Genomic DNA, 24,776 nt, shown 5'->3' with positions numbered 1-24,776 from the left:
GGCGGCGCTGTGAACGCTGTGTCGGCGGCGCGCGAACAGGAGCTGATCGCGCTAAACGAGGACCGCCAGCAGCTTGTCCATCTGCAGCAGCTGGTGTTGCAGCTGATGGGCGGCCAGCAGCCGGCGGCGGTCGCTACCCCCCCCCCCCCCCCCGCCGGTCCTGTGTGCGGGGACCGCCGCGCCCGGCAGTGATGGAGGGTACTATGGCGGTGTTACATTCCTAACTGTTGTCACATATCAACTGAGAACCGTCCGGAGGCAGTTACCGCCGGCCGGCACCTACTCACCGTGGCCGTATTTTTTATATGGAGAGAGGAGAGAGAGAGGAGAGAGTTGTTCAGAGAATATCAGGTTGTTAGAGAATACAGTGTATATTTATTATTTGAATCGAGCGAGTCGCGTGTTCCACGAGCGGGACTTTGAGCAAAAAGCTGGCACTGAGATACAACGAACAGAACGTGGCGTCGAGCAGGAACGCCCCCGGCTATGTACACGGTGCTGCTGGGCGCGCGACCAACAAAACACGGGAATGCATCAACATCAAAGACACACGGTACATCAAAGCCCTCCGCGCCATCGCTGGGTCCGTCGGCACCGCTAGCGCTTCTACAAAACAAGCACGCACACAGAGACGCCATTTCCAAACGCACGCATACACAGAACAAAAACGCACACGCACGTCCATTCGTTTCACTCAGTCACCCATGAACGGCTTGGGTTTCCGGACGGTCACCAGCCGGCGGGGCCGCGCCGCGGCAATAGGCGTGAGTCTCCTCGTTGAGCTTGCTGAGCGCGCTGCCACCGGAGGCGGACGGGGCGCCGCCGGCCGCGCCGTCCTTCGCGTCGCTCACCTCCACCTCGACCCCACTGTCGGAGTCCTCGGCGGCGGCGCGCCGGCGCAGCTGCTCGCAGATCTCCTCTGTGACGAAGGTTGCGCACTTGGGGTCGCGCATCAGCGGCGTGAACTCGAGCTCTGGCCGGCCCTGGTGCAGGCGCAGGTACTAGGTAGTGCTCCGTCAGCGGCCGCGGCTGCACCACGGCAGCGCGCGATGCTCGCACAGCTCGCACTCACGCTCCACGGGAGCCGGCGCCGACTCCGGTCGCCGCCGCTTCACCGGCGTCGAGCTGGCCTGAGACGAGCCCTTTGCCGCACTGCCCGAGCCCGTGTGAGGGATGATTGTGAATTGTGATCTCGTTGTTGATTTTGATGGGCTGTCCGGTGGCGGCCGCCGCCGCAGCTGCCTTCCTACGGCCAAACGACTCCATAATCTTCTTGGCGACGACAGAGTGAGAGCTGTAGACGTCATTCTCGAACTGTTTGTATACATATGCGAATGTGGCCGTACAGACGGTGCACTTGTAGGGAAAGGTGCACCGGGTTCAGCATCACAAGGTGGTCCTTAAAGACGTGGTGCAGGAGCTTCCACTGGTACACCTGACGCACACAGAGAAAACACGTCACCGGTAAATCCCAGTTTGAAGTGAAGGAAGATGTGCATGAAATCCTAGGACCAGACAACTCGCAGGAGGGAAGTCCACAAATGACGCAACATCACTATTCACTACAACCTCGTATCGCACAGCAATGTAAAATCATTAACGGTACCTAATGGTCTCCCTAATAACCAGTGTACGTGTATCTCCAACCCGAGCCGCCTCCCCTATAAGATCAAGACTTGTACCATGTGTCCTAAGTAATAAGTTCACCTGTATCAAGTTCACCTAGCACCACTTTTCTGAAGGAAAAGTGGTTCATGTTTTAGTGCCATCTTTCATTATAGAAAGACAATGATGTTGAATGTGTTTTCTGATGAACCACAAAGTGAAAATCAGTGATTTATTGGTGCATTGTATTTAAGAATTCCTTTTGAATTATCATGAGCAGAGTTGAATACCTCCTTTTGCACTCTTTAGAAAATGAAGAGACTCACAAAATTAAAACATGATTAGAAAGAACACATCCTTAGAAATGTTTTGTGTACTAACCATATTTTTTTCACAAAACATTTATAACTTCCACCAAACCACACAATGAGTCAGGTGAGATTATCTTACATTAGGTAAGGTTAGGTAAGGTTAGATTAGGTTGTATTATTTCTGCTTGTAGTGTACCTGACTTTTCAAGGTAGGTACATGATAATTTTAATTGCAATAATCACTTTAAAGTATATATTGGCTAGCAACCTAGATAAAGGCTAGGCCACACATGGCAATTAAATAAATATTAACAATTGTTTCATGCTTTCACATCACATCGTAAGAAACATTCAGTTATTTACCTTTGGGGCTCGGGCTGGGCGGTGGGTGAAAAGTTGAGAATTCTTCTTGCCCCTCGACCACCTCCTCTCCTCACCCGTCCTCGTCCTCTCCCTCGCTCACCAGGTATCTTCACCTGGAAGGTAGGCATACAGAAATGGGCCAGTCTGCAAAACGTGGCAGGTCTTGACAATATGTTGTCGGGGCACACACCACAGGTTGTGGCAGGTTTGAGGAATTTTGGGGCAGAAGCAAGGAAATCTGGGGCAGAAGTTGAAAGCTTGTCACAGCATTGATTCGTTTCGCTTCTCATACTTATTAAATGATGCACTTCATCATTATATCATTTTCATCATATTCATGAGGGGCCGTTATGAAAGGAATTGGTTTGCCCAGGTCTCGGTATTCCGCTTTGGGCAATGTTTTGCCTGTCCCAAACATCTTGTCACGGATTGAGCTCCCTGCCACACTTTGAAGACTGGGAAATTGGTGCTGGAATGGAAACACTATCAGATTCATGACAATTTTCCAATACCATAGGTATTTGTTATTCAAATAGCCTTTGTCTCAACTTAGTCTATCACTATTCATATAAACCTGGAAATAGTCTAGCTTTTAATATCACATGCCAAAATACATGCATATATATATACCTATCAGATGAATCAGAATTGGAATATTTTAAGATATAGATAACATAACTATTCCAAAAGCGTAAACACGACATACATAACCAAAGCAAGGATCATTGTATATTTCAATTGTAACATGCGCGCCGTTTATGGCGACAAAACCCGCTTCCATATCTTATGACCTTGAAGTCTAGTGATGTGTCAACATTGTCGCTAGACATTAGCCGATTGATAATTTATGATAATCGATATTTTTTTTACGCGATTCACGTGATGATAGCTTGCCAGGTGAATTCTAAAATTTCGTTTTATCCAGGGAAAAAATCATGGGCCAATCTGAGAAAACTTTTTGAAGGTGGCAGTCTTCCTTTAAGATGCATCCGGAGCTTATCCCTGACCAAATGTATGTGTGCTAAAATAGGCGCTTACACGTCTATATTTGGGATTGTTGTATTTGTCTGATGCCAATCGTATGTGACAACAGTTGGTTTAGTACAAATAAATCCAAACTTCGAGTGAAAAATAGTATGTATAAAATGCATGATATAAGGAGGTGAAAAATGCCCGATATTCATCCTTGGCCGTTTGTACCGTGTGTATGTCGCCGTGCTGTCCCTGTCTTTGTCCGTGTTGCTGTGCTTGCTGGGCCGTCTGTGCCGTGCCGCTGTGTCGCTGTGCTGACCGTGTGCGCTGTGTCCGTGTCGCTCTACTTTCTGGGCCGTCTGTGCCGTGTCCGTTTCGCTGTGCTACTGCTGACCCCGCCTGTGCCCGTGACCGTGTGCTGTGCTGTCCCTGCCTCTGCCCGTGTTGCCCTACGGACCGGGCTGTCTGCACCAGCCCGTGTCGCTGTGCTGACCGTGTCTGTGTCCGTGTCGCTGTCCGTGTCCGTGCTGTCCGTGTCGCTATGCTGACCCAGCCGTCTGGACCCTGTCCGTGTCGCTGGATGCTGACTGGGCCGTTTGCCCCGTGTGCGTGTCGCTCTACTGACCGGGCCCGCTGCCCCGTGCCCGTGTCGCTATGCTGTGCCGTGTCCGTGTCACTATGTCGACTCGGCCCCGTGTGCGTGTCGCTTTACTGACTGGGCCGTTTGCGCCGTGTGCTCTGCTGACTGGCTGTTTGCGCCGTGTCCTTGTCGCCGTGCTGAGCGTGTGTGCAGTTTCGCTTTACTGACTGGGCCCGCTGCGCCGTGTACGCCAGGTGCGTCCAGCAGCAGCAGCGGCGCCGGCAGCGGCGGCGCCTCGCCCGTCTCGGACGGCGACCGACTGCTGCTCTCTACCCTCGACACGCGCCGCACGCGGCCGCTGCACACGGGACGCTTCCTGACGCTGCACAAACGGCGCAGGAAGCGACTGTGCACCCGCCAGCTGGCGCAACACCGGGCACTGCTCGACGACGTCTACCACGGGCCTGTTCAGGTGAGCTCGACTCGACTGACCACTCTACCGCCGTGCAGTTTCTGGAGTCCACAGCTCCATCTGAGAGATCGAGCTGCGTCTGAGGTGTGCCTTACGATAGTCCTCTTGTTACACCGACAAATTTCGGCATCATATTTATTGATATGCGCACATGCTGTTTGCACATGTGTGACAAATAGCAATGGGATTAGATGGACATCCTCATTGCGAAGAAAGTCGCGATAATAGCCGATGATAGAGGATCCGATACCAGGGTATCTGGTATCGGCCGGCTCGGTTAGCCGTTAGCATTTCTAGCTGCGACTCCGGGCTTGCTACTATGACTCTTGGCCTTTCTGGCTCCTCCTTCGAGTCCTTGTTAGGCTGTTAGAGACTCACTGCTCTATGAATCCCAACAAATGTCGAATGATTCCTTAGTGCTAAAGGCATGTCTTTGTACCCGTTGCCCCTTCTAATTGTTCTATGAATTCCAGCAAATGTCGAATGATTCCCGAGTGCGAAAGGCATGGCCCATGTACCCATTGCCCCTTCTCTAATCTTCTTTCCTGACTCACCCTTTATATCCGTCTACCGACCCGTTTCCATTGATGTTTTTCCTCCGGTCGTTTTTCCCTTCCGTTTACGAGGCATTTCTGAAAGACAAGTTTTTATGAGTCACTTATGTAACTTGATGACCATTGGGTACCTACCTGGTTTAGGGATACTAGTTTCGGACAAAGGTGCAGTAATCTTTTGGTAAATACATATATTGCAATGAAGTAATTAGTAGATAGTGATACCCATCGCATTATAGGCACAGACACCGTTCATGTTGCTTTATAAAACCCAACTCCGAGAAGTACGAATTGCTGGTAAAGTGACGTTTATCATTATGAACTATAATTAATTATAAAATGACGTTACATTGCTTGCCTTGGATGCGATACAGCTGACCTAGTCAGTTCTGGCTGTAAGGCTCTGGGATAGTTTTTTTGTGGTGTGGATAGGTAGTATTCTATTTGCTGGGTATTTCCGGAGGTTTGCCGCTATAAATTTGAAGCATATTTTGTTGACCTCCGGTGGCCTGATTTTTACCAGCCCTACAAAAATACCGAAAACGGCCTTGTGATGTTTTGACGCACCCTCCAGCGCCGGTATCGTTTGTCGCTACGTGCCCCGTAGTGTAGAGAGAGCGTAAACATGCCCCGCCTCCCCCCCCCCCTGACCCCCCTCGTCGTCACCTGGTGGTTGGCACGAGCCACCTGCATGGTGCGAGCCAAGTGCGGGCTGAAATTGTAAATGACCCCGAGGCCTGATATGAATCAATGAATGAGCGAGCCGCGAATGCCAATCAGTCATCACAATATGCAACTGCGATTCAACGTTGGGTCCTTAGATTATTCTGTCCAACTACATGCAAGCGGTTCCATAAAAGGCATTAGGTGGATACTAAAAGACCACAATACATAGATAAGTAATCTTAGGTAAACTTGTAATATGGGCGGGTATTGTTTTTTATCCACAGTCGCACGCAGTATTATGTAATACTTAATTTTCGTATTTGAATGCTTGAATATGCATGACCACTGCAGTGTCGTTATTTGATTCTTCGCCCGGTCGCCGGTCTTGAGGATTGCTTAGTGTCCCACAGGTTACACAACCTTCATACATTTTATTATTTCAATGAAACTGGTTCATGACATGTAGGTAGATTGTAGGTAGACGTACGGCACCCAACCACTCACCACATGTCGAGTTGAAATTCGGGGGGGGGGGGGAGGAGGGGGTAGCGTTTCGCCTATGACTACGGCGTGCCGTGTAAAATATACCTACCTACACGGTACTCTGTGGGTGGGGTGGGAGGCGCGGGGGATGGGGGGGGGGGGTGGAGGACCGGCGTGCGCGGCGTTCTATACTTATAGGTACGGCGTATGTTCTTTATTACAGTGCCGTGTTGAAAAGTACGGCGCACTATTTTCTGACAATAAAGCACCAGTACAGCGCACTTTGCAGTGTGCAAGCACCTAATGGCGACGTTGTGGCACATATCTCTATTTACCTATATGTTTTCGCTGAAATCACCATTGTCCATGATATTTCTTGGTAAAGGTCTAAAATTTAAAACTACATTGCTGAAATGCTTCTCATGACTGGATGATACCTACTCGTAATGCACGAATGGAACAGTTCATATTGCAAATGCAGGTGCAAACGTAAATGCTCAACTTGTCACAGAGATGTCTGTTTTCTGCGCAGTGGAAGTTGAAATGATAATTTTAACACTGCGTTCATAAAAGTTAGGGCCTTAATTTTTTACCCAAGTTTTTGCTTCCACAGCTGGTGTTGGAGCGGATCGAGCGATGGAACTTCAACGCCTTTTCCCTGGACACCGTAACTGGAGGTGGGTCAGACGCCGAGAGGTCAACCACCCCGCCCCATGGACCGGGCACAGGGGAGGGTGGTGGGTGTGGGGTCTGCAACCGCTGGCCAAGATCAGCGTGGGGCCGTGCGCTGGAAATTCCAGCCAGCCTCAGGACAGGAGCTGACTAGATGTGAGGCAGCGGAGGTAAACCAGCGCCCGAGATGTTTACCTCCACCGTCACCGCTGAAAACTAGGTGGTCCTGCTTTTCAACGACCTACTGGGCAGGTGTTTAAACATGCCCTACAGCGGGAGGATGTTGGGGTTAAAGTACTGTTAGATGTGGGATTTGGGTTAGGAGTGTTGCTATGCTGAAGAGGCGAAGTTAGAAGCCCTCACAAGCTCACACACCATTCCTTTCGTTCATAGCAAGAGTCGTGGTATCGTTGCAGGTACGTTTATGATCTGTTTTTGTTTTTCAGGTCGCTCCGTGCCAGTTCTGTGTGTTCATCTATTCAAGGAGTTTGGACTCACGAGGGCTTTCAAGTTGGACGTTGTTAAAGTGTGGAAGTGCTTCTGTGAGTATATCAAAATATGGCTTACAAGAAACAATGGGGCTTGTTGTCTGCGGTAATATCATGCCACTTTTAAACCCTGCTACTGATCTTTGCGATACCTATGCGTATTGCACCATACCCTGAAAACGCTTATTGTCTTATCCTCCATAACTGTTTATGCTAAAGCTGGTCATACAGATGGTTGATGTGACCATTTATGTAGCATTTTAAGTTTTTTTTTTGCGTGAACTATACTCTGTTCCGTTTCAAGTTTGCAGCCGAAGTGCCCTGCTGAAAGCAGTGCGTGATTTCTGTATATACAGCTCTTACATTTTAGACGCAAATTCTTGAGCGGAGGAGCGATCTGCCGAAGAAACTCCGACTGCAAGCTTGATATGGAACAGACTATAGTTGATGTGTAAATACGTGGCCCACCACGAACACGGTGTGATTTCAGCGTCGTTTTACATCCCCTTTTGACACTTACATCGACTAACCTGTGCCCGCGCTCGGTTTCAGCCATGATCGAGGAGGGCTACCACAACACCAACCCGTACCACAACTCGATTCACGCTGCCGATGTCACGCAGGCCATGTACTGCTTTCTGATGGAGCCAAAGGTGAGACGCAGGCCATGTACTGCTTTCTGATGGAGCCAAATGTGAAACTCGACGAGGTCCGGGTCCAGTGTGAACGTATCGACATTTGGCCGTTTTGTACAGAACGTCGTGTACCCCCACTGCACAAAGTCACGTGTTGTGTTCGCACGCATCGTGCAAGTGCGTGTCTACCTACATACCATGGTGTCCTAGCTTACGTTCCGGGTAATTGTATTTTCTTTGCTTCATTTATAGTGCGATATAATGAACTGTTGTAGTAGATGGCTGAAAATGATAGTATTACACATGACCGTATATATCGCATTACATTCCTTTCGTTCAACCATGCCGATTAGCATGTAACATGAAACGGTTAAGCCTATCTTTTGTCTTAAATCGTGCTTGTATTACGGTGAACCGTGCAAATTACCTTAAGCTTATGTAATGGGTATGCTTAGGCGTCATTAGTGGCTCTTTTCTGAGGATATCTCAATTAGGGCGTACCAGTGGGTTACAGATAGCAGCGATCGTCACCAAGAGTCACGTGCGGGAATATGGAAGTCAGGGAGACATTTGTAAATGAATGAGAGTCACAGACGACTGTGAACAAAAAACGCGAGTGGTTCCCACCAAGATTACTTGAGGTTCCCACGTGAGCTCAACATGGAACATATCGATGACCAGGCCAGGGCTTAGACGATAATCATGATTCATGCGTTTGTATTCACACGTTTGTTTTCTTGCGTGGGCCAAATGAAGCCTTAAAAATAAACGTTAATATACAGAAATAAACTGACTGACGCTTGGATTTTAATTTATCGAACGCTGAAGGTACCTGTTGTATTTTTGTAGTGTTGCGCTTTTAATTGCTATTTAATTTAATTTTTAGGAATAAAAATTCAATTATTTTTGTTATTTCAACCGAGTTTGATTAAACGTTTACTTTGAAATCAGGTGAATATGCTTAAATAATCTTATTAAAGTTACATGTTATTCGCGAAACTTCACGGTCTCCTGATCGTTCACTTTGCATGAATTGTCGATATCAGGTTCGCATTAATCGATCTACCAAGCCACGAATCCGTGCACTCGGCATTCTACATTCCCCATCACCCTCCTGTGAACTCGACTGACCTCAACCCGACCCATCACACCCACGTGTTCCCCTGCTCGTGTCTGCAGATGCGGGAGCACCTGACGCCTCTGGAGCGGATGGCTGCCGTCCTGGGGGCGGTGTGCCACGACCTCGACCATCCGGGAGTCAACCAGCCGTTCCTGATTGCCACTGCCAACCACCTGGCCACGCTCTATAAGGTACGACGCCATACGCACGCACATTTCAACAATGGTTTACATGTCAAGCTTCCATTGGCAGACATTGACGACCGGCAGACTGGCTGTGATGGCGGAGCGATGGTAAGCGGGAGTGTCGTCATGGCATAGGTACCCGGTAACACGCTTTGTTGTTTTCCGTACCAACCTGATGACATCGGAATTCGTGGAAAGTCGAGTCCACGGTGCCCAGTTGGTAGTGAGTAAATGCAAACCACACTATCCAGAGTAATAAAATAGCAATTCTAGTTTTTTAGTAGAAGACGGTCTCGAGGAGACGGCTTCGGGGCTCGAGCACCAAACGTTTATGTCAAATAACAAGGTCATATATACTATGTAGTTGTTAACCTTGAGTCTTTGCTCTGTGTGTGTTTTTTATGTCGTACTAGGTAACGTTGATGATTGATTCGGTGGACACCACGCGTGATAACGGTGCCCCCGTTGATGAGGTTCCATCCGGCCGGCTGGCCCTCACTACCGGCGATGTCCCCACCCACCTCATCGTCACCTCACGTAGCTGAGACCCGGCCGGTCCGGCCATCGCAGGGACATATACATTCCCTACATTCCCCAGCTTATTGGAGACCTCATCGGAAGCTCGTCCGCTTGATGCCCGGCCTGACTCTCTGGCGTTTGGTGCGGGCGGCCGCTAGATTACAGGCGAACCCTCCCCATACGCGCACCAAGCCTCGCCTCGACCCCCTCCCCATAAGCGTTTCATGCCTCCCTCTCCCTTCCCATACGCGTCCCAATATGCATCCCTCTCTTCCCATATGCGTTTCATGCCTCCCCTCTAATCTCAATTCAGTATTCACGATCCTTCGCTCCCCTCTCCATACATGTTTCATGCCTCTCATCTCATTCATCCCCAAATGCTTTCCCCTGCTACCTCCCCTTTTCCAAATGCTTTACTTCGTTCGCTGCCTTTCTCTATACCTACACTATTCGCCTGCTGCCTCGCCCTACGCAGTGACTACCTACCTCGCTCGCTGCCTCGCCCTGTAAAGCCTCTCTCACTGCCTGGCTTTCTACCTCGCTCGCTGCCAGTCGCCCTATTCACTACGTCGTCGCCCCCGGAGCAACGTCACCGTGGTCCAGGCTTACGCAACCTCTGGCCGCCGAGCCAAACCTGTCCGCGATAATTTTTCGCTATCACATCCTGAAGTTTGCTTTGTCAGTGATATTACAATACTTGTTCGTTCAGAGGTGCTTTGTTCAGAGGATTCTGAGGAGGCGTGTTTTGTCGACTGTCTCGTGCACTGTGTGGGCCGAGAGCCTGTTAACCAGAGCGTTGTCCTGTCTTTCTTCACAGAACGCCTCTGTTTTGGAGAACCACCACTGGCGGATGGCCGTCGGCTGCGTGGCCGACTCGGGCATGCTCAGTCACCTGGAGCCGGGCCGGTTCTCCGAGCTCATGTCCCAGATACGCTCCCTCATCCTGGCCACCGATATTGCGCGCCAGGCCGAATTCATCGGTCAGTTCCAGGTAGGTACTCAGCCGTCCGGCCTCCGCTGATGGTCCGCCGGCCTTTACTGCAAATTGCAAATCCACTGCCGCGGCTCTCTTCCCTCTCTCTCGTCCTTACTCTCGCTGACTCTCTCTCTCTCTCTCTCTCTCTCTCTCTCTCTCTCTCTCTCTCTCTCTCTCTCTCTCTCTCTCTCTCTCTCTCTCTCTCTCTCCCTCTATCTCTCTCTCTCTCTCTCGCTCTCCTGCTATCTCGCTCTCGCTTTCGGAAGAGCAACCGAATCTGATCTTTGGTCAGAGTCCCAAGTTCAATCAACTCAATCTCTTATCTTGTCAGTATGATTGCACGTGATAAATGAAAGCTCAAACAATGCAATCACTAAGGGCGGCAAAATCAATCGACATTGATAGCCTGTGATTCAATTGTATTGTGTGAGTGTTGAAATGGGTCTGGGTTGCCGGCCGGCTAAAGGTCAGTGTCATTGATTATCGTTCCTGGTTGGCAGCGCTACCTTGCCACGTCGACATTGGACCTGCGCCGGCCGCTGCACCGGCATTTCGTGCTGCAGATCGCGCTCAAATGTGCCGATATCTCCAACCCGTGCCGACCCTGGGACATCAGTCACAAGTGGAGTAAAAAGGTTCGTGGTAAAAGCTATTTGTGAACGTGAGCAGTCCAGTAACGCATTTTTCGTACAGAAGTAGGGGAAAATTGGGTAATATCGGACGGGTAACTTCAAGCCATCGTAACATGAAGGTTATCATTTTTATGTAACTGGGAGTCATTTAAATATATGTAGAAAGCCCAAAACCTTGTTTTTAGAAAGTCTGCTGAGGTTCCGGTGTTGCGTTGGAGCGCAGCGATTTTTTAAAGAAGAAAAAAAGTTACCTACTTGGGTATTTTCGGACAGCAGCAGCAAATTACGGACGGGCGTCCAAATGGATCCCAAAGAGTCTTGATATTGATATTGGTCTCCGAGTTATGCGTTGGCTTCTTGCTCTTTCGAACGCCACCTTCCGCGTGTCGCTCCGTGGCCCAGGAGCCGAGTTAGAAGAGGGGGAGGGGGTCTCAAACACCTCCCCCCATAGGGTAATATCGGATGGGTGTCCGATAATAGCAAACACGTAGGCCGTTCAAAATGCGCCAAAATGGGAGCAACAAACACATTGAACACAGATAGTTGGACCAAAATCGATAACAAAAATGTTCAAGTAAGTGGAAAAGGTACAACTTGGCAGTTACAACTTCTTTATCTCTGCGATAACAGGTAATTAATAAGTTGTATGGATGGAAGGACAAATGGTGATTAACGTAAAAAAATTATAACAGCCTAGCGGCAAACTGCCTACGAGAGGAGGAGGTGACAAAGGAAATCCAGCGCTACCTCTTTTCCAAATAAAATATTTGCGCATACACCTGGGGGAGAGTTCAGAAGATAACCGCCTGTCCGATATTACCTACTGGCCGATATTACCCAACTTTCCCCTATGATTTGAAACTGTTCCCGATTTGGAAGCGTTAATGAGTAATGACCAGTTTGTTGCAGATAGGTATGTAAGAACTACGAACCGTACAGTGGTACATTGCTTGTGTGTCTGGTCTCTCACATACGGTCATATCTAATGATATTCTCTTTCAGGTCTGTGACGAGTTTTATCGTCAAGGAGACTATGAGAGGAGACTAAAGTTGCCAATAACGAGCTTATGCGACCGAACGAGCAGTTCGGTGGCCAGGATACAAGTTGGTAAGTTCTCGGGGAAATAAGTTGGTAAGCTCTTATTGAATTGAATGCATTTTGAGAAAGGAAAAACGCTTGCAAGTCTTGTGTACGTCCATAGAAGCTATAAAATGCTTCCACTTATTGGTTGACATTAAAACTATCGATATTCAGTTATTGTTAGCATTGGCTGAAGCCTAAAACCTACTGAACTTGACTAGTGTTTCGCCGACTGAAATTTTCCTTGAAATAATTAACGTTTAAAGGTCAGCGATTTATGAGAAATGATGTGCTTCTTAGCACTGACTGCAGGGCCTCGCTATCCCGTTGACCGGCCACTGACTGCTGTGTCCGTCGGCAGGGTTTTTCCGTCACGTGGTGCGTCCGCTGTTCCACGAGTGGCACCGCTGGCTGGGCACACCGCTCTCCTCCGAGATGGTGCGCAATCTGAACGAGAACCACGCCCGCTGGGAGGCCTGGATGCAGCAGGAGACAGAGGAGGAGACCAAGACGGAGATGTCGGATACGGACCCCACCGATGACCCCGTCTCCGAGAGTGTCTCCGAGACCGAGCTGCGTGAGCTGCTGACGGTGCCGACGCATGGCAGCCGCCGGCATAGCGCGCCGGTCGCCTTTCCCGCTACAGTAGCGCGCACAATCATACGAAGAGAGAGCCTGCCGGCCCAGCCGCCGCGCCGGCTGCACACAGAGACACTGGTGCATATGCACGGCGCCGGCGGCCCCAGCCTGCTCTCCGTGTGCTCACTGGCCAGTCTGCGTGTGCCCGAGGAGTATGAGGGTGAAAGTGACGTCAGCACCGAACTGCTGCTGCCCGACCCTTCCATCACGAGTATCACGGCCGCGGGAACAGCCACGCCAATCTCCAACTGGACTCCGACGCCCAATCGGGACGGCTCGACGGCCAGTCTGGCTAGCCTGGCGTCACCCGAGTCGCCGCCCTCGCCATCCTTACCGCCTCCGCCGCCATGCGCGGCCGCGCGGTACAACTGCCGTCTGGAGCGACAGAGGACGTTCCCAGTCACCCAGCCCGGCGACGCGTCTCGAGTAAGATACCTGTCTCTGCCGGTGGCGGCACCGGTCATCCCCGGCGGCGTCTGTCGCGACGGACAGGGCTGCGGTACCCCTCCGACCGCCGGCATCGAGACGCAGCTGGGCGCTCTGCAGTGGCCGCCGCGGTCTGCTGCGGGCCGCGGTCACCCGTCCGATACAGGCCCGGAGAGCCGGCGGCCGGCGGGCGCGCTCGGGGAGCTGCTGCGCCGCCGCGGCTCGGCACCCGTCCAGCTGGGTGGCTGCGCTCAGGAGGCCCGCGTGACCGGCTCACTGGCCAGAAACAGCTCATTTACTGAGGGTGAGTGCCATATAGATGCCACATCTGTTCACATTTCACATAGATTATGCGAGATGACCCTGCATAGTTCGTTGTCCACCTTCGTCTGGTGGGTCGTTGTTGATGAAGGGCTTCTCTGTCCTCTGTGTACAACGTAGTTAGTGCAATTATAAAAGTAGGCGAATTGGTTCAACTCAGTGGTAGCGTCGTATATGTTAAGATTTACAGACGTTTTCTCACAACTGTCTGATTTAAAGAGGACTTTTATCACCACCGACGTTGACATGTCTAAAACAATATGACACCGAAAAAATTATCGATTATTGTGACTTCTTAGGTAAAATGTGGAAGGGGCATTCCGATTGGAGTGTGTTTTGTATCAGCTGACCAGACTCTGTGTGCTCGTTTCCCCAGGGATGCATGTGGAGGCCCCGTGGTGTGAGCGCACTGAGCGACTGGTGGCCGACTGGCTGCCGCCGCGGCCCGGTGCGCTCTCGGCTGCCGAGGGCGGCTGTACCGCCGCCGCTGCTGCCGCCGGTCCCGTGCCGCTCAGCCAGCTGCGCGTAGCGCTGCTGGTGCGGCTGCGGGCGGTGGCCTCGGCAGACGGAGCGCCGCCGCCACCGGCACCGCCGCCGCTGCCCGCATGCCAGCGGCGCGGCTCGCTGCCCACCGAACTCATGGGTGAGACACGGGACGGTACGGGTCGGTGGAGTGGGGTGAACGAACGGATGACATATTTTTCAGGTAGTAACATAGAACAGTCATTGTGCCCGATGCACAGAGTGGTTTTGAGGGAAAGTACGTTATTTCGTTGATGATGGAATGGGAGTGATGTCTGGTACGTAATGCGTTACACGTCCGTCCGCTTTGGCGGGCTATTGCTCGGAAACGGTGCTGGCTATGGGGGGAAACCGTTTAGTTTCCGTATAAGAACGATGCATGTGACGATATATGGATATATTTTGATGGGTGGGTGGTGGAAAGTTGAATGGCTGTGATAACGTATGGATTGCGCTTGAGACTGAGAGGCAGTAAATGAGATGGATGGATAGATGCATGAAACTTGCACGATGCGCATATATGCAATTGCTAAGTTGAGTTAGTGCAGTGCACGACAGTTTGACGTCTCAAGGTCAGTTGTTTGTTTTTAGGACCCCTTGACGTCGACGAGGGCCTCTTGACCGTCGCGATAATTAGCGAACCTGATCCTGTGATCGTATTTACTTACGAATGTGATTATTGTGTCCATGCATCGTTACCTGCTTCTCAGCGAAAAAGCTTTCCTAAATTGGTTATCAATTACCGTCAATCGACTGGTTTTCATACTTTAATAACATAGTTCAATTCATTCGCATGATTTAGAAACTCATCAAATAACACCAGCTGAATTAACGCTGGCTGATCATCGACCCGTGCCCAAGCCGTGTCCCCTTTACATGTAGCTGGTCCCCGGACCGGGGCTACGCTCAGACTCGTCTCACGCCGCTTTGTGTTCCAGGTCTCCGTAGTCGTCGGTAGCCAACATGGCGGGCGCTGGCGGGACACCGCTCGGCCGACGGACAGACGCCACTCTGCCCGTCCGGCGAGCCCTCTCGTCCCCGGCCATCTGACCCACCCGGCCGCCAGCCATGACAAGCTCTAGTGCAAAATTGGGTTTAGTCTTGTGATGAGAGCAAGTTCTAGACTAGATATACGGTACAAACGGTCATGATGATTTTCCAATTTTTTAAGTGCTGAGATCTTGTATTTGATTGGAGCCTCGGCTCCTGGCTCAACGCTCGCTCTCTATCTCTTGTCTGGTCGACTGTGTTCGATGGTCGGCTGTGTACGTTGCCATCGGAGCCGATGTGTTGTGTTGCCGTCCGACGAGATGGGTCGCGGCCGCTGGCAGCCAGCCGTCTCTGCCGGCCGCTCCTGGCGCTCCGGCCGCGCCGCTCCTGCCGCCCCGGCCGAGCGGACGCCGCCATCAGTCAGGACAGCGGTCGGGCCCGGCCGCCAATGCTCAGCCTGGGAGCCATTGCGCCCGGCGTGTGTGCGTGAACGCTCGTCTGTGGTTGTTCTGTCGGACTTTGGTAGATGAATGTTGGTCGGGCCGCACCCCGACTTCTCCCCGTTACCTCAGTGTTTGTCCTTGACACGGGAGTAGGTAGGACCGTGTTTATTTATTGAAGTAGTCTTTCTGTGTGGGTGTGTCAGAACTCTGGGTGGGTTGCACTGGCTCTCCGTAACTAAGGAGTGGCCGTGCACGGCTGACTGCACCCGGCGTAGACGTAGTGCGTCGGATTTCGTCCGACGGTGGCGCCGCCCCGGTGGCGCTACGGAGGTAAACGATGTCAGTTCTAGCCAAATCAAACCAGTGTGCCGTCGACCGGCGCGGCGTGGCGCCGCCGGTCGTACGTAGTTCGCTGGCGTCGCGTCCCCGTCAGCGGTTGGCCTACCTGTCCGAGGCTGGCTGTCTCTCTGTGGGAGTGCGTCAGAAACTGGCGAGCGTGTGGCGACTATCTTTGGATGAAACGACCGCTTTTGTATCACCCGTTCGTTTGTACCACCATTCCCAATGTGTGTGGTTTTCTAATATTTCTTTTATATGGCCCATCTGACAATTTTATACGTGTCAATAAAGAATCTGATGATTTTGTTGTTTGTATGCAGGGAGCTGCACGTATATCTAACTAAAATTATAATTCAGTGATGCAAGGAGCTCGGGAGATGCTGAACGTAAGAGTTCATTGAGACCAGACCAAAATTCCTAGAGATACGCGTGCTAACCCGCATATATCTGCAACGGGTCCTGGTCAGAACTCTGGTCAGAACTTCGCCTATGCACATGAATAGTAATAAACGTTTGTAGGCTGAATACTAGCTAGTATTCATCCTAGGATGCTATTTTGAAATGGCATCCTAACATGAATCATTATTCATGTAAATTCTGTCTAGCTGCATATAGCAGGGAGTAAACGATTCACGAAGGGGTAAGCATAAATTTTTGTTTTACGCTTGACGTCATAATATGGTAGCCTTATTTTCAGTTTTGCTGCCATATGAATTTGAGAATATAAATACCTCAACCTTGAATACTGTGCTTCATGGAGTTTTGAAAGTTATTTTCGAAATTGTTCACCATTGCATGCGGGGTCGTGTATGACTGGATTTATTTTGCATGGAATTAAAACGGTTTGGAATGGTGTTTGTTGGAAAATGTTAATTTGTTGCTGGTGATCTTCGTTTTAAATAAAAGCATACTGATACTGATATTGATATGTGCTATTGGCGGTATTTATTTACTTTAGGTCCGCAAAACAGAGGGGTAAATAAAAGTCATTCACACGATACTCTAAGACCTCCTGATTTCATTTCTGATACTTATTCCTTCTAGAAACCAATTTAAAAGCACCAGTACACTAGTATCACCAGTATCACCACCAACGGCCCCACCTCCGACCGGAACTGTACGTGTCTGCGCGGCGCACCCGCTACAAATGGTCCAACCAAGGTTGAGCAAAATTACGGGTGATAATAAATTGTAAGGAAAGTGACGTCAAAATAATCGAGGCGGAGCGGTGCAGTGCCGAAGGCAATGCCTTAGGAGAGATTACAGGCAATGGTAAGTCAAATATTTTTAGGTTAAGTGGTTGTGTATCTGGCTTCAGGCCGAAGGCCTGAAGCCTGATGCATAACCACTTAACCTAAAAATATTTGACTTACCATTGCTTGCAATCTATTCATGCAAGTCACTTTTTCCTTTTCCCCCAGTAGGCAAACATCAGTAGGTCAGGTTAGGTAAGGTTTGGTTATGTTCTGATCATTTTTTCATGCTCTATTACCTTTGCTAAATATTTTCTCTTTTTTATTCACCGTTTTTCTTGTGCTTTGGTATTATGACGTCATTTTCATAACGTCGAAAACTAATGAATATCCGCATCATTTTTTTCTTTTATAGGGCAGCGTTGTATGTTTCGTTTTTGTCGCGGAAGCGTGCGCCAGTAGGGCTGGCGGTGCTTTCTTCAGTGTGTATTGTGCAGCAGTGCGGTGTAATGTGCTGGGGTTTTAGTATCTTATTTTACATTTTTGATGCATTTAAGCGTCATATCTGAATTCAGGACATCAAATAGTGTAAGAATGTGCATTTTTTCTTGTTAAAATAATATTGCGGACCTAAAGTAAATATTTACCCTTTTGGCTCCCCAGGTTCTATTGACACATGCTTTGTTTTATGTTTGTTTTACATTGACAGTGCATTTAGTTCATAGCAATGGACTGTTGTTCTGGAATGCAAGTCTATCTATCTTTCTATCTATGTATCCACTTCATGTGGCAGCACTGATATATCAGATATCTATATTGATATTCTATTAATTTCTCTTTTAGTGCTATTTTACATGTTTATGTGATATGTCCATCTATAGTCTGACAAACCTAAGAAAGAATGGCTTTAAAGTGCTGCGGCTGCTGATGCATGTGCGTTTTTATGATATTTTGAGAGCATATTTTCTGTCACAACTTTTCACGCACATTTCTCTAAACTGGTGAACCATAGGTACATTTCAAGTGATCAAAACACGTGCAAACTGCAAAGTGATTCAGGCACTTTAACTCTGTTCTTTCTTAGGTTTGCTAGACTATGTTAACATGCTAATTTTCCACTTTGTTCCACATTTGGTTTTTACATTTTCTTTTTCATTTATCAGGATTTGTTTGTTAAAAGGAATGGAATCAGGAATGAGTTAACTGTTATAACTGGACATCTTGATCTCTCTCATTGTTAGGTATGGTCCATTGGTAAAGGTCCCTGGTTGAACAGTGCTATAATTAGTTATCTAATTAGTAATCTATGTAATAGACACATGAATAGCATTTACCATCTGATCACTTAGTGATTACTAGTGACATCTGTCTCTGCATCATAATTATACAGCCAAGCTGCTATTACTAATCAAGCTTGGCCTCACAGCTCACTCCTCTTCAGATGTATCTGCTGATTGGTCTGTGGACCAGTGACAATTAGACATTGATTATTCATTGCAGTGACCATATGGACAGTTATGGTATTGTGTGGTCAACAACAGCATTGCCATTATTAGATGGTCCAGTTACTCAGTTTTCAATATGATGTTATCAGGCTGCTATTGATGAAGGCAATAGCAGCCAGGAATTATGAAGGTGATAGACAGGACTGTTGCACAATTATACCTATATCTAATAAACATTTAGTGGCACTGGAAGTGGATGCATGAATGCTGTTTTTTTTTTTTAATTCAGGACAATTCTAACATTATTTTCTCACAAAGTTTATATTATGGATGTGCAAAACTACAGGAATACATCTTGACCAATAACTATCACATGTTTTTTATTTGAACTCCATTACCTTAGACTTTAGAGTATGAATTGGCACAGGTAATGAACAGTATTTTATCACCAAATTCAGTTATCAGCACCTACCTACCTATCAGCTCATTTTATTTGTCTATAGCATAGCACCTACTGCCCGCCCATCTGACTGTCATTTCCACCCACAGGAGCCAGGACTGAATTAAGCTCAATATGAATTTGGGAGGCACAGTGCGGATCAGCAGGTGTGGGATGCTCACTCTGTTTGGTCTCTGTGTGCTCATTATTGTCTATTATGTGGCCACCAACCACCAGGTCAAGGGCAGTCTGGCAAACACACTCAAAAGTCAGCTTCGATTCAATAAAAAGGTAAGAACCATGAAGGTCGGCATACTTGGCAGTTTGCAATGTCATAGAGATAGGCTGGTGTCTATTTTGCTGGACTTTACCCAGCGATAGCGAAATTTGTGGTTGGGTTGCAATTGCAAGTCATAGTGAACGATGTGTGCATTTAAAAATCCTTATTATAAGACGGTTATTCCCGGCAAAGTCGTGACATCGTTTGTGTCTCGCCCGGCAGCCGCAGGACAAGTTTGTCGACATGGGTCGGCTGCTGGCTGTGGCCATTGAGGTCGCCGAGCGCGGTGGCAGCGTGGTGAAACAGGTCCGCCGCGACTCGGACCTCAACCTGAAGAGCAAGGGCAAGACGCGCGAGGGCGTCATCAACCCAGTGACTGACGGCGACATGCGCTCCCACTACGAGATGTACTTCGGACTGAAGAAGATGTTCCCCCAGCTGACGGTGAGCGACATACGGCAGTGGCGTGGGCCTGGCGTGGACGCAAGGCTGAAGGGGGAGGAGATGTGCTAGGAAGAGTTCGAGAACGTGCATTCGTGCTTGTGTCACGACATTCACAGTTTTTTTATATACATTATCAGTTTTACTTTGCATTTTCTATTATTTGTTTTTTTTTTGTCGCTAATCCACATGACTCACGGTTCTGATTAATCAGAGGCCAGCATTACCAACAGAAACTGCCTGCCGGCATTTTTTGTCTAAAGACCGTTTCACATACGGAGCGTAAACGCGATGGGAACGTAAGCGGATAGGGCTTAACCGTTTATGCTCCGTATGTGAAATGGCCTTTAGGCACAAAATTCCGGCAGGCAGCTATTTTTCTGTTGGTAAAACTGGCCTTATGACTCTTTTTTGTGAATTGCTTCATTACCACCTTAGAGTTTGTTGTGTAGAAGCATCTGATATTTGTTAATCATGTGGAACCCATCTCCCTTACATTTCCAAACTAGATTGCACTCCGTTTCACCCACCCCTCCCACCAGTCGCTGACTCTCACCCGCTCCTGTCAGGTGATCTCTGAGGAGCACATGCACCCGAACGCGGCGCACCCGGACATCCTGCCCATCAGCGGCCGTAACGCCGAGGTGGAGCGGCTCACCATCACGGAGCTGGACGACCCCGTCCAGATGGACGACATCACCGTCTGGATCGACCCGCTCGACGCCACCAAAGAGTACAGCGGTGAGTTAGACTAGGTTTCAGTGACAGTACACAACTTACCAGCGGTCAGAGTACAGAGGTCAGTAGTGTCCCATCTGTGCCACCAAAGAGTACAGCGGTCAGAAGAGGGTCCCGATTGAACTTCCCAACTGTATCGCCAAAGAGTACAGCGGCCATTCATTAGGGTCTCGAGGAGTACCGTGACTCACCAGCCAGTCATGGGGAGGTCCCAATCTTCAGAAGTGTGCCCTCGACTCCCCTAAACGCTCTCCGACCCCACTGTGCGCTCTCGCCTCCATTGGCTCTGTCCTATCACGGTGCGTATTTAGTGCCCCTCGACTTCTCTCGGCTCTGACCGACCCCTGTCTGCCTTCACCTCTGTCCGACCGTATCCTGTTCAACCACTATAGCCCCTCGGCTCTGTCTAACCGCTGTATGTTTCCCGGCGCCCACAGAGAACAAGCTCCAGTACGTGACGACCATGGTATGTGTGGCGGTGCGCGGCGAGCCTGTGATGGGCGTCATCCACCAGCCGTTTAAACAGGACTCGGGAGTTACCTACTGGGCCTGGGCAGAGCGCGGACACTCGCAGACACTCCAGCTCGGCAAGCAGCCGGAGTTCACATCGAGCCAGCTGCCCGACCCCCTTAAGGTGGGATGCGGGGGGATATTAAGTACTTGGGCCAGCATGTAATGTTTCAGGGATGGGTATCGGTAAAACTGGGGCTGTATCGGATTGTGCTAGAATGGTATGGACTTAGGATTTTAGAGTATGTCAATGTGTATGGTTGTAATGAGTTCCAATGATAGCTGATCATCAGATATTTCACAATTGAGTGATTGTAGTTTTTTTTTATACTATGTAACTACTTGCTACAGTCAATGAGCTCTTGGGTTTGCTGTGTCCTAGTTAGGTCGCCGCCTGGGCCTTTCACATATTTACGCCTATCAGGGTAGAAGGAAAAGAGGCGGTTGGAGGTGCCGGGGTTTGAACCCGGGGCCTCTCACATGCGAAGCGAGCGCTCTACCACTGAGCTACACCCCCACGGTGGAAGAGGATGCTCGATCACGGATCAAAATATCGCGGTCGGTGCTGATCTCCCCCATCTATCAGCACTCATTTTACCATAGCTCACAACTGACAAACGTCGTTTCTTCCAGGTGTTGGTGTCGATGTCTCACACGGGAGGCAAGACTGAGGTGTTTGCCAAGAAGGCGTTTGGCGAGAGCACCAAGATCGTCCCGGCAGCCGGAGCCGGTCAGTAGAGTCAGGGTCAAGCCGGTGTCCGCCCTGTACTATTTATTATGCAGTCAAAGGTGTGGATGTCCGTTTTCAGTGCTGATCTGACTTCCTGTCAGTCAGGGGTCGTAGCCAGGGTCGGGGTGTCTCCATCAGCGAAAACCAGGCTGCCGGTTTACATGGCTTTGGACGGCCGGTCCCTGTCGGGGGTCGGGGTGTGTAATTGTATGCACTGCCGTTCGTGGGGTATAGTGTCCTTATCGCCTGGGCACTAACCTAATCAGGTGCCGGTCGATTGGGGCTCGGGGTGTCCCTATCGGCGTAACCGGGCTATCGGCTCCTAGCTGAATTATACTGCCCCATCGGCTGAGCGGTAGTTGTTTCACTGTCGGTCCTTTATGGCTGACACACTCCATCGATTAGCTTTTGCTGTAAGGCCCCGCTCAGATTATATATCGGTGGGCAATGTCCCAGTAGACACGGTATGACCAGATTACCGCGAGCGAACACACCACGCGATAACCGTTAAAGGGACTATCCCACCTTTAACATGGGGTTTGAGTTGAGATAGCCAAGTTTGCGGCGAGGTTCAGAAACCACTATCTATCTAGGTTGCAACCCCCGCGGCCTCTTGGTGTTGAAGAAATTCGTTCCCTTCATTTGAAAATGGGCCTTGTGCTGCTGTGCAAGGCCCTATCTTCAACATGGAGCGACCGTTAGTGTGACGTCACCTCGTTTAGTCATTCTGATTTAAATGGGTTTGTTCGTTGAAAAATCGCTTAAAACTTGGTCTGAACTTTGTTGTGGTGCCTACAGAGTAAAAAGAATCAGCTGTATGACAGTAATGTGGCCTGGGGAAGGAGGTAATTTTGGGCTGTGACGTCACATATTTGAAAGTTTGTGTTTGGAATATGGGAAGCCTAAGATGTTTAATGAAAAATAAATGCCAGAACCGTGTTCCTGGTCATCCAATCTATAAAGTCGGGCACAATTTAACTGGTTTTAACAACATTTTAGAAGGTGGGATAGTCCCTTTAACCATTTCTAACTACCACCCTTCCGTCCCTCCGACAGGCTACAAAGCTCTGGCGACGCTGTGGGGTGAAGGCGATGTATACCTGCACACAACTCTCATCAAGAAATGGGACACGTGTGCGCCGAACGCCATTCTGCGCGCCATGGGCGGCAAAATGACGACACTGAGCGGCCAAACCATCAACTACGCCGCGCGAGAGGAGGACAAGAAAGAGAAGATTGAGGACGGCCTGCTGGGGGCTGCCTTCTTCCATAATCTTCTTCTGGAGAAGGTGAAAAAGGCGCAGCAAACGTAGTACGCTTAGCGAAGTTTTATGTATTAGGGATGGGAATGCTGATACTGGTGTGACTATTTGACTGAGTGTCTGCTGTTTTACGTTCCGTGACATTTTCGGGCGGGGTGAAGTGTAGTGCGAGGGAATCATGTCTGTTCATGTGCACGATCAAAGACTGCCTTCAAGGCACAGTGCGTTCGCGATCGGTAATGGCTGTCGTGTTCACGAGTGTCTCAAATGGTAGCCGTAGTCTCACCTCTGCCTGTCGGCATGGTCACAAGCCGGGACTTTGGAGGAAGGCCCGTTGTAAACCAGGGCAGTGTTTCACGGCCGCTGGCAGCACGCTGCCAGCGCATTTCGCGAGCTGACGTCACAGTTTGTGGTAGTGTTATAGATACGAGTTTGTTGTTTCCATGGAAACCCAATTTGACACGTGGACTGGTAACGTGCTGGCAGCTGCCGTGAAACAGGGCCCAGACCCTTACCGGCGCTGCCATCACAGCGGAGGAGCGGGGGCTGGTACAGAGGCATTTACACGGCCAGTCGCTGCATCTGGACACAGGGCCACGTCTTTAGCGGGAGCGACTGCTATGTCTAACGCGGCCGTCCGTCAGACCCAGCTGCGGCAACTGTCCGTGCACAGGCATCCCTCGTCCGTCAGGCTCCGGCCTCCACGCTCACCGTTGGGATGTTAACAGCTATTATCGGGCCCTGTTTCACGGCACGGCGTTACAGTGCGCTACTGTATTAGTGCGGCGTTTGAGGCGAATTCGCCTCGACGCTCCAGCGTTGCGAGAGCCCGAGTTTGTTAATGTTTCCATGGAAACCCAATACACCGATATGCGTAGCGCGCTGTAGCGCCGTGCCGTGAAACAGGGCCCGGGTTACGGCCACCAGGCCGTGTGGCTACTGTGTCTGCGGGCGGCTACCGTCAGAATACGGGCGGCTACAGGTTGGGATGCGACTGTCTAATTGGTGGGGCCGGTGAGCGCTCATTCACCTGCTAGTGGGCTACTTGCCAGGGCTGTCCGTGGTCGGCAGTTCACGAAGTTAGTGTCAACTGTGCCAGATAGGAACGCGCGCTGATTTATTTATTTACTTCACACTGAGTTATTACGTTGCGTTAAACACAGCGCAGGGAATGACACAATGTGTTTTTGGGAGAGACTGTTAATTAGAGCTGTTCTGATCTGATTCTATGATATGCATGCTTGGGTCATTGTTAATTGTGACTGTGTATTTTGTGACACCTTTTCTCATTGAATGGCTTCCATTTTGGTGGTAGATGGTAGACAGTGGTAAGTGATGAACTCATCCTTATTATCACCTGAAGGCTGAAGAGACTGAGGACTGGACAGCAGTATAATCAGCCAAATGTAGAATCCTGAGTGAGATGTGCCGTGTGTTCTGCGCTTCTATCAAACATGAACAACAGGGACTGTATCGTAATACACTGATGGTGTTATCAGTCCTTTTCTTTGCTTTAAGCTGGCCCGGTTATTGGCACAAGTGCGCCTCTGAGGACTGCGACAGGGTAAACCTGTCGGTGGGTGCTATCGGTGTTGTCGATGGGGCGATCTGTGTCTAACAAGTAACTTGCGGCTAAATGGCAATACGACCATCCGACCAGCGTCGACCTCCACTAGGTTGTCGAACAAGTTCGTAGGCACCGCCATCTGCCACGGCTCTGGTTCAATCAAAACCCTCATCGGTA

At 49.7% G+C, this 24,776-nt stretch overlaps 2 protein-coding genes, 1 long non-coding RNA gene and 1 other non-coding gene across 6 annotated transcripts in view; 2 read left to right on the top strand and 2 right to left on the bottom strand.

The window, feature by feature from the left end:
* LOC122378877 overlaps positions 1-16,295 on the top strand; it is a 49,452-nt gene extending 33,157 nt beyond the window's left edge. For all 3 annotated transcript variants that reach the window (XM_043360509.1, XM_043360508.1, XM_043360510.1), the window contains 11 exons: positions 4,086-4,303; positions 6,620-6,683; positions 7,125-7,220; positions 7,719-7,819; positions 8,981-9,112; positions 10,443-10,616; positions 11,102-11,236; positions 12,236-12,341; positions 12,676-13,683; positions 14,077-14,343; positions 15,161-16,295. In XM_043360509.1, coding sequence (XP_043216444.1) covers positions 4,086-4,303; positions 6,620-6,683; positions 7,125-7,220; positions 7,719-7,819; positions 8,981-9,112; positions 10,443-10,616; positions 11,102-11,236; positions 12,236-12,341; positions 12,676-13,683; positions 14,077-14,343; positions 15,161-15,180 — 2,321 coding nt within the window. In that variant the 3' untranslated portion in view covers positions 15,181-16,295. The remainder of the gene's footprint in view (positions 1-4,085; positions 4,304-6,619; positions 6,684-7,124; positions 7,221-7,718; positions 7,820-8,980; positions 9,113-10,442; positions 10,617-11,101; positions 11,237-12,235; positions 12,342-12,675; positions 13,684-14,076; positions 14,344-15,160) is intronic.
* On the bottom strand, positions 581-2,620 carry LOC122378878. The gene is made up of 2 exons (XR_006256094.1): positions 2,280-2,620; positions 581-1,435 (listed from the first exon to the last, which is right to left on the bottom strand). It is a non-coding gene; the product is annotated as an uncharacterized LOC122378878 (long non-coding RNA).
* Positions 16,296-16,765: 470 nt separating the features above from the next.
* Positions 16,766-23,996, top strand: LOC122378876 (inositol monophosphatase 3-like). Its single transcript, XM_043360507.1, has 7 exons — positions 16,766-16,796; positions 19,182-19,362; positions 19,574-19,795; positions 20,362-20,533; positions 20,968-21,164; positions 21,674-21,770; positions 22,827-23,996. Exons 2-7 carry the CDS (start codon positions 19,207-19,209, stop codon positions 23,081-23,083), a joined length of 1,101 nt encoding a protein of 366 aa, XP_043216442.1. The 5' UTR covers positions 16,766-16,796; positions 19,182-19,206; the 3' UTR covers positions 23,084-23,996.
* Positions 21,486-21,557, bottom strand: Trnaa-cgc. The gene has a single exon. It is a non-coding gene; the product is annotated as a tRNA-Ala (tRNA).
* Positions 23,997-24,776: the final 780 nt, after the last annotated feature.

Source organism: Amphibalanus amphitrite, unplaced genomic scaffold (assembly GCF_019059575.1).
Source record: "Amphibalanus amphitrite isolate SeventyFive unplaced genomic scaffold, NRLGWU_Aamphi_draft 000066F_arrow, whole genome shotgun sequence".
Classification (NCBI taxonomy): Eukaryota; Metazoa; Arthropoda; class Thecostraca; order Balanomorpha; family Balanidae; genus Amphibalanus; species Amphibalanus amphitrite.
Note: the sequence above shows the minus strand (reverse complement) of the source record. Positions and strands in the feature narration are given on the sequence as shown.

Coding starts and splice junctions, on each gene's coding strand:
- LOC122378876 (XM_043360507.1), top strand. CDS start 19,207: ATGAATTTGGGAGGCACAGTGCGGATCAGCAGGTGTGGGATGCTCACT. Junction 19,363..19,573: donor AGCTTCGATTCAATAAAAAG/GTAAGAACCATG, acceptor CTCGCCCGGCAG/CCGCAGGACAAGTTTGTCGA. Junction 20,534..20,967: donor CGCCACCAAAGAGTACAGCG/GTGAGTTAGACT, acceptor CGGCGCCCACAG/AGAACAAGCTCCAGTACGTG.